This window comes from Oratosquilla oratoria, chromosome 2 (genome assembly GCF_046742065.1).
Source record: "Oratosquilla oratoria isolate Oo_2021 chromosome 2, ASM4674206v1, whole genome shotgun sequence".
Taxonomy (NCBI): domain Eukaryota; kingdom Metazoa; phylum Arthropoda; class Malacostraca; order Stomatopoda; family Squillidae; genus Oratosquilla; species Oratosquilla oratoria.
In genome coordinates, this window is record NC_134778.1 from 19255445 (window position 1) to 19262989 (window position 7545).

Consider the following 7545-nt stretch of genomic DNA (forward strand, 5'->3'; position numbering starts at 1 on the left):
CCACGAGAGTTGGAGTAACGACTCGCAGCGCAGCGATTCTGAAATAATTTCAGCCCTGGGCGGGATTCGAACCCGGACCGTCGTAGTGGTTGCCAGGACCTCTACCAATAAGATCATAGCCTTTGCTATAGATCGGTCCGAGAGTGAAAATGTTATCGATCACTCCTCCAGCACGTAATCTAAGTCCGTGGTGCAACATGCACACACACACATACAGGTGGCCATAATTACGTACAGACACCTTTCGACAGAGCGAGCAAGGCAAGATCCTTAGGGCAACGTGGTTCTAACATTCCAACCTGATCTTGGAGGGGCAAAAAAGAACCACGTCACAATGTCCCATAGAACACACGTACCAACCCTTCCGTATCAAATGCATCAGCCATTGTTTGTTTGTTTGTTTTCATATGGAATTGTATACACAGATGTAAAAACACACTGTGTAGTATTGCGAGAATGTTGAGAATGTTACAAAAAAGCACATGACATTTATTTCCAATGTGGTACCCAAAAGTTCCATCGTGGACAATAGATTGAAAATGAACGTTTTTGTACATAAAAGCATTGAGGTAAAGATGTACGCATGTAATCAGAAGGTCGCCACGGAGATGAATGAAATGGCATGGTAGTGGTCGATATGAAATGAATTTTCATCTTACACTATGCGAAGTGGATTAAGTTGGGATCACCTCATCCTTGGGAAAGATCTGGGGCAATCGGGAAACAGACTGACAGTAGAAAGTAGTCGTGCGCTTGTGACGTCATCAGTATGATGTCATAGCTAAATTTAGCCTCCTAAGAGGAGCGCCGTCTCGTGCGAAAAATCACAGTTGGCAACTGTTGCACCATCGTTGTTGGGGGTATTTATTTATTTATTTTGTTTTACTGAGAAAAAAGAAACGTTTATTGCGCCTGATGTTTCAGGATGAAACGTTATCTTGGGGTTTTCTACTAAATTATTATCTTTAACACCAAAACGGTCATTAAAAACCTGAAGAAAGGCTACTTGGTTACATCGATTATATAACAATTCCTATTCTGGCTTTAGGTGGTTTCAGCGTGGGGATTTTTCAGGAAATGATATAACACAAAAAAAAGATAAGAATTTTGACGTCAATGCAGTTGTTTGATTTTTCGATTGACATGAAGGTCATTGGCATGATGGCTGTAATTGTCATATACTTTGTGATTATTTATATATTCACGAAAGTCCCTCTGGTCTTCAGTGTCCCTTTCACCATCATCTGCTAGCTGTCAATCCCATCAATATCATCACTATTTTCTTGAGACTAAAGTGAGAGTCTAATTAGTATATTGTTTATTTCTTTATCTATCTATTTGTCATTCTTTTATTTGTACTTTTTTTTGTTCTTCATTAATTGACCTATATATTTTTGTCTGTCAATTTACCTATCTAATTGACTGAGTCATTGATTCATTTACTTTTTTTATTAAATAAGAAGCTACGAAATAAAGTTACATTAGTCTTTTAGACACCATAGAAGACGGCAAATGCCCACGCTCTCGGTCATGACGGATCAGTTGAATTACTTTATAAACAAAAAATGCTTTCATTATTTGTTTCCGGCGATTTTTTATCGAAAACTTTTTACATGGAAAAATAAAACATATTTTCTGAAAGTAAAATAGAGAAATGGGGAGACTGGTTGCCGCCTGAAATCCTTTAATCTATTTGATGAAATGAATTATCGATGTTCAATATATAATAACAAATGCCACCTAACCTAATGGGGTTCACACCATCACCAAGTTGAGGAGTTCTCATTGTTTTAACAAAAATATAAAGTATAATAATCATCATGATGATGACGATGATCAATCAATCAATTAATTGTCCACTCCCTATCCCTAGCCAGACAAAATCCTCTCTCAACCTCTGCCACGTTACTCTTCCAAAATCCCCTATCTCCTATCTCTATCTGTCTGGCCTTGCTCTACCATGTCTAATTAGTAGGACACTTGTTCCGTCTACCATCCCACTTTCTGGCTTTTCGCCCTGTTCAATTCCATTTCTACTATCTTATCATCTCCACTAGATTATTCACTACAATATTTTTTTCTTCCCCATGTTGTCCTCTCGGTGTTTCTTCGTTGCTTTCTGTGCACTTTTTATCTTTGTCTTCATCACCTTTGTTCAGTTTGGACTTTTCCCATCTCCAGTTGATATTATCTTTTTGGAAGTAAGTGCTCATTATTCCCATATTGTAGTTCTCTGCAAAATTAATTAGCATCTCGCCTGTCTTTTTTTTTTTTTTTTTTTTATGTATTCCAAAATTTCCAACGCACGATTCATCTGCTATGCTTTTTTTTCAGACTTGCATTGAGGTCTCCAGTTACCAGCACGTGTTTATCTTTGTCACGTTTTTTTCTTATCTGAATAACCATAGAAGGACTCAATTTTGTCGTCTGATCTCTGTGAATTTGTGTATTTTTACATAGTTTAATCACACTTTAAAGCAACAACATGGCACAATTGAATATAATTTTCATGTGAAATTATAATGATGACTTTTGTCAATGTTACCATGCTTGTCATCGTTCGTCGTCGTCGCCGTCTTCGTTGTTTTTGTTATCGTTATTTTTATATTTGTTGTAGTCGTTATCGACATTGTCGTCGTTGTAGCTGTCGTTATCTCTTTATTGTTGTCAGTGTCGTCTCCGTCCTCAATAGAATGATAGAATATAAATTCTAGTTTTTACAACCAATATAGTGGCCGTCGCAGGATGAGAAATTCCTCGCCATATAAGGAAGGGTAGTGGCGGACGGGAAGGAATGAGCTTACAAAGCAAATAATTTGATACATGGAAAACATACACTAAGTATGCCACATAGTGTGATGAAACAACACGATCTCATGAATTTTTAAGTGGAAACAGGTAAAGGAAATATTAACGCGTGGCCAATTTCTTAGAAAAATTGGTCAGTCGTCATAAAAAGGATAAACACACTTGAGGTAGTGACGTAGGTGGATCTTTTGGCTCGGCGCCGACCTCCGCGCTATAAAAGCGTCGCTCATGCTCTCCCTCCCCAGTCCACAACTTGCAACGAAGTTAAGCGGAACCAGCCGAAGGATATACGTCGACAACTTTTTCTTTTTTACAATTCCGCTCTACAAAAGATTTGAAGAACTTTAAGATATTTCTTTAGAATTTGCGATTGTAATTGTATTGTTTAGAACTCGTCTAGTCAAGACCCATTTTAGCAAGATGCCTGTACCAAACCAAGAGCTGCACCTACGGGTCATACCCACAGATTTCCACTCCTTCCATGATTCTTTCATTGAGGAGAGTCGCCGCAACTTTGATAAAGCCGTCAAGGATCTTACAAACAGGTGCCGCCTGAGCTCAACGGATCACTTGTCCTCCTCTAGGAGTCTGGGACAGAGAGATCATCCGAACGACGACCGGGAAGTATCCATCATAGACGAAACGAACGCCAGAAAGGTGAGGCATATTTCTTTCTACCGCATTTACGATTGAAATAAAAAAGTGACCGATCAGTTGTCAAATCAACATCACTACTTTGTCTTCATGTCATGTTTCTCACGTTTATTGCAGATAACAATTGATGTCAAGGATTTCAAGGACGGCGAGTTGTCTGTCAAGGTCGTGGATAATGACATGGTGGTCGAAGGACACGTCGAGAAGAAAGAGGGGGGATCCAGCTCCACCCGTAATTTTTGTCAAAAATTCCCGCTTCCGGAGACCGTAGACCTGGAGGCTATCACCTCCACTATTTCCTCCGATGGAATCCTTACTATCAAGGCTCCCAAAAATGTAAGTATACACATCTTTATGAAAAGCAGAATATGCACTCCCTTAATAATCCGAATAAAATTAAGTTATATTATCATATAAAAATGTGTCCTTTCGTTTTTCCAGAAGCATCTACAAACAAGCAATAGCGATTATTCTTTCCTTAATAACACGGAAAATTCTTCGGAGGTGAATTCAGTAAAATCCTCAGCAACAAATGTCTGTAACACCGAGTCCCAAACAGAATCACACAGAATAAATAGCCAAGACAGGAGCAGCAGCAGCACTCAAACAAGATCATCTCCGAAACTTATTATTGGAGAGCATTTACTTAATTCAGATGAACCAGATGACACCAAAAACGATGGAGCTGTAACGCCACTCCCACTGATAGTTCGTGGCTCCTTCTTCGACGACTCCTTCTTCAGTCATGTCAACAAAGATTTCGAGGCAGCCATGGATAGTGTCCTGCGAAGTCATGATACTGACAACTGTTCTCTGGAAGCAAGACAGCAGCGCAGATCTCTCCATGAGGATAAATTGACAGATGAGACTCAGGCAGTCACCATGTCCGAGGACGACACATACCACAAGGTGAGTGTAAGAAATATTTTATGCTTTCGCAATACTACTTCCCTTATAAAAAGGAAGAACCCCTAGGTATATAAATAGATAAATAGATTATATCTTTGGCAAGTCAACAAAGATATTTTCATGTTCATGTGGATAAAGAATGTTCACTACATCTTTGCAGATTGTGTTGGACGTGCAGGACTTTAAGGACGGTGACGTACAGGTCAAAGGCGTCGGGAGGAGTATAGTGGTGGAAGGGAAGGTAGAGAAAAACTCTGGCGGTTCCGTGTCTTCTCGCAACTTTCGACGTAGCTTTGACTTGCCCAGTCAAGCCCAGCACAGTGACGTCACGGCAGCCTTGTCTTCAGAAGGGATTCTCACGATTTTGGTGGAAAAGAAACCTGAGGCATCCAAGATAGATGAGGTAAAAATTCCCATAAAGATCGACAGTAAGACTGAACATCGAGGAATCGCCACAGGCTACAACCAAGTGTCCAGTGAAAAAGCCAAGGAAAATGTTAGAAATGTAGTGCAACTTGATAAAGATGCTTTGGAACAGAAACACTCTTCACAGGCATCTAATCAACAGAAAGAATCAAACTTTACCAAAGAAGTACAACATAAAATCGAAGTCGACGAGCAGTCAGAGGCTCTCAATTCACAGGTCCAAAACTATGAACAAGATATCGAAAAGAGCGACAAATCAACAAATGAAAAGACTTCAAGTTCAGCTTCTCTTTGGTCTGGAGAGACAACAACATCGCAAAACGTATCGCTTCCCATCCAAAGTCGAGGGGACTTTTTCCAAGACTCCTTCTTCAATGATGACCATAAACACTTCCAGTCGGCAGTATCCAAAGTTCTCGAAAGGTTTGGGATGAATTCAACCATCGATGAAGATTTGAAAGCCTACAGAACCCTTCCCAAATCCATCTCTATTGAAGAAAGCCAAGCAGCTCAGATCACGGATGGAGAAACCAGTTACAAGGTAAGCAAAAAAAAAAAAAAAAAAAAAAAATCACACACAGCATGACTTGAAATGGCCATCCTATAACAGGTGATTAGAATAAAGGTATCATGCATACACAAGCATGTATAACTATGAATGTAATTGTAATAACTTGGCTCTGATTTGCAGGTAGTCATGGACGTGCGGGACTTCGTCAAAGAAGATCTGCAGGTGAAGGTTGACGGACAGAAGCTGAAGGTCGAAGGCCGCGCCGAGAAGAAGGAAGCCAATTCCTCCTCCAGCCGAAGCTTCCATCGGAACTTCACCCTCCCAACCACGGTGGACATCGAGGCCGTGACTTCGGCTCTTTCCTCCGACGGTGTCCTCACCATCACGGCGCCAAAGAGGAGGAACTCCTCCGTTTGCTTTAATTAAGCAAAGCATTTCGAGGAAGTCGTCCCGGGTCTCCTCCCTTCCCAAGGTGTCTCAAGTTCTCGGCAGCAGCACCAAGACTACCGGTGGATGGATGAATCAAAGTTTGCACCACGAATCAACCCTTGTCAACGAGTGATGACCCTAAAAGAATATAAATGTTTCTGGGAAGATGTTTGGACACTGACGTCCTCATGAATCTCTGTGATACTTACATTCAATCTACCAATACTTTTTTCCTATTTTTCAGTGCGTAATGTTTGTGGCAAATATTCATTATTTTCACGAACTTCTCTATACCACGAATATTGCATTAGCTCTTTCCCTTTTTCTTTTATTTTTTCAGAAAAATAAGTATTGATATATATTTTTTCAATAAAAATTCAAGCAACGAGATTGGTTCTAACTTTTCCTGATTTTTTCTAATCTCATGAGAAATTGCTAAGGCAAAGTAAGCTATTTCCTCCAGCAAATAGACCATTTGCACCACCACTATCATGAAATGTACTACGGTACTACCTTAGTGGTCGGCAACCTGCGGCACTTTCAAGCCACTTGCGTGGCTCTAGAAGCCTCTTACCAAATAATTATTCCATCAAAACGAAGACGTCATCTACTACAAATTTGTAAAACATCCGTCAAAAATATATATAGATATTTTTTCAGCTTCGTTTTAGGAGTGTAAGTAAAGTGAACAATATAAATGTAATGACAGTTGTTTTAAAGTGTGGTATATTCTCATATTACTGAAGTCCTGTAAAATGTGTTTTATGAGACAAACTTTTTGTATTGCGTCTCCGACAGCACAACAGTTCTATAAAACATCAAAAGATGTCACAGTTATATGGGTTGCCGACCACTGTGCTAAGTCAAGTCACCCCATGAAAGTCTGTATTCCAAGGGCTTCGTTTGCGAGTCACTCGATCTAGAATTCTAGATCAAGCGACTCGCAAACGAATAAACTATTGAGGAGTTTGTCAGGAAGCACTTGGCTCTACCCTAAGTTTTCGTCTTTTCTTTCTATAAATCTGCTGCTCGAATTGCCGTAGCAAGTAGCAATCACAAGTGCATGTTAGCTATAATGAATGTAGATGCAGCAGTCATGCATCAAGTAGTGCCTTCGTTAGAGTGAAACACAGCTTAAAGATTACCAGAAAAAATGACGTAAGCTTAAAAAATGGCATGATTTTAAAGCCTATACTCTTTAAACGGGGTGGTAGTATTTTTTATTAATATTTTTGGGGGTGGGGTGGGGGGGAAGGGGAGAGGGTGAAAAATAAAACAAATTACGTTACACTGTTAGTCACTTCCTTGCCGAGAAGGTGCAACGGGGACAAATGATAATCAACCGGAGCAAATGAATGGTGTCACCCGCTATGGAAAGTGTTAAACAACATTTCCTAAGCCCTCTTGGAGGGGAGGCCACGAAGAGGAATGAAACTGCCTGTCGGCAAGCGAGACAAAAGGACAAACGCCACCTGGTAAGGGAGGGGTTAGAGGGACATAAAGGACGGCAAGTGCCCGCATTCAAAATACATTGGTTCAATTCCCTCAGAGCCGAGCCCTGTGTTGGGCCCAGCTATGACGTCACTGATTTTTGTGGCTCGGACATTGTCGGCTTCGAGCCGAACACGTTCCCGAAGTTTACCGACTATGACGTCATAGGGTTATGCAGCCACTGGGTTTTCTTGACTGTTTTCGTTTCACGGGCAATTATGTCATCAACGACGATTAGGTCAGTACAATTTCACATATTTTTTAAACAGGTATAAGTGATTTCTGTAAAGCTATCGTATCTATGAAACTCAAGTACT

At 40.3% G+C, this 7545-nt stretch overlaps 1 protein-coding gene across 1 annotated transcript; it reads left to right on the forward strand.

Moving 5' to 3' along the window:
• The first annotated feature begins 3037 nt into the window (after positions 1 to 3037).
• On the forward strand, positions 3038 to 6125 carry LOC143037488 (uncharacterized). Its single transcript, XM_076205787.1, has 5 exons — positions 3038 to 3465; positions 3580 to 3798; positions 3904 to 4371; positions 4532 to 5338; positions 5489 to 6125. The coding sequence occupies exons 1-5, from the start codon at positions 3229 to 3231 to the stop codon at positions 5732 to 5734; spliced, it is 1977 nt and encodes a 658-aa protein (XP_076061902.1). The 5' UTR covers positions 3038 to 3228; the 3' UTR covers positions 5735 to 6125.
• The last annotated feature ends 1420 nt before the right edge of the window (positions 6126 to 7545 follow it).

What these genes read in the sequence shown, in the direction of transcription:
- LOC143037488 (XM_076205787.1), top strand. Translation starts at nt 3,229, where the DNA reads ATGCCTGTACCAAACCAAGAGCTGCACCTACGGGTCATACCCACAGAT. An exon ending in CTATCAAGGCTCCCAAAAAT is followed by an intron (nt 3,799 to 3,903) that starts GTAAGTATACAC and finishes TCGTTTTTCCAG; the next exon opens with AAGCATCTACAAACAAGCAA. An exon ending in AGGACGACACATACCACAAG is followed by an intron (nt 4,372 to 4,531) that starts GTGAGTGTAAGA and finishes ACATCTTTGCAG; the next exon opens with ATTGTGTTGGACGTGCAGGA.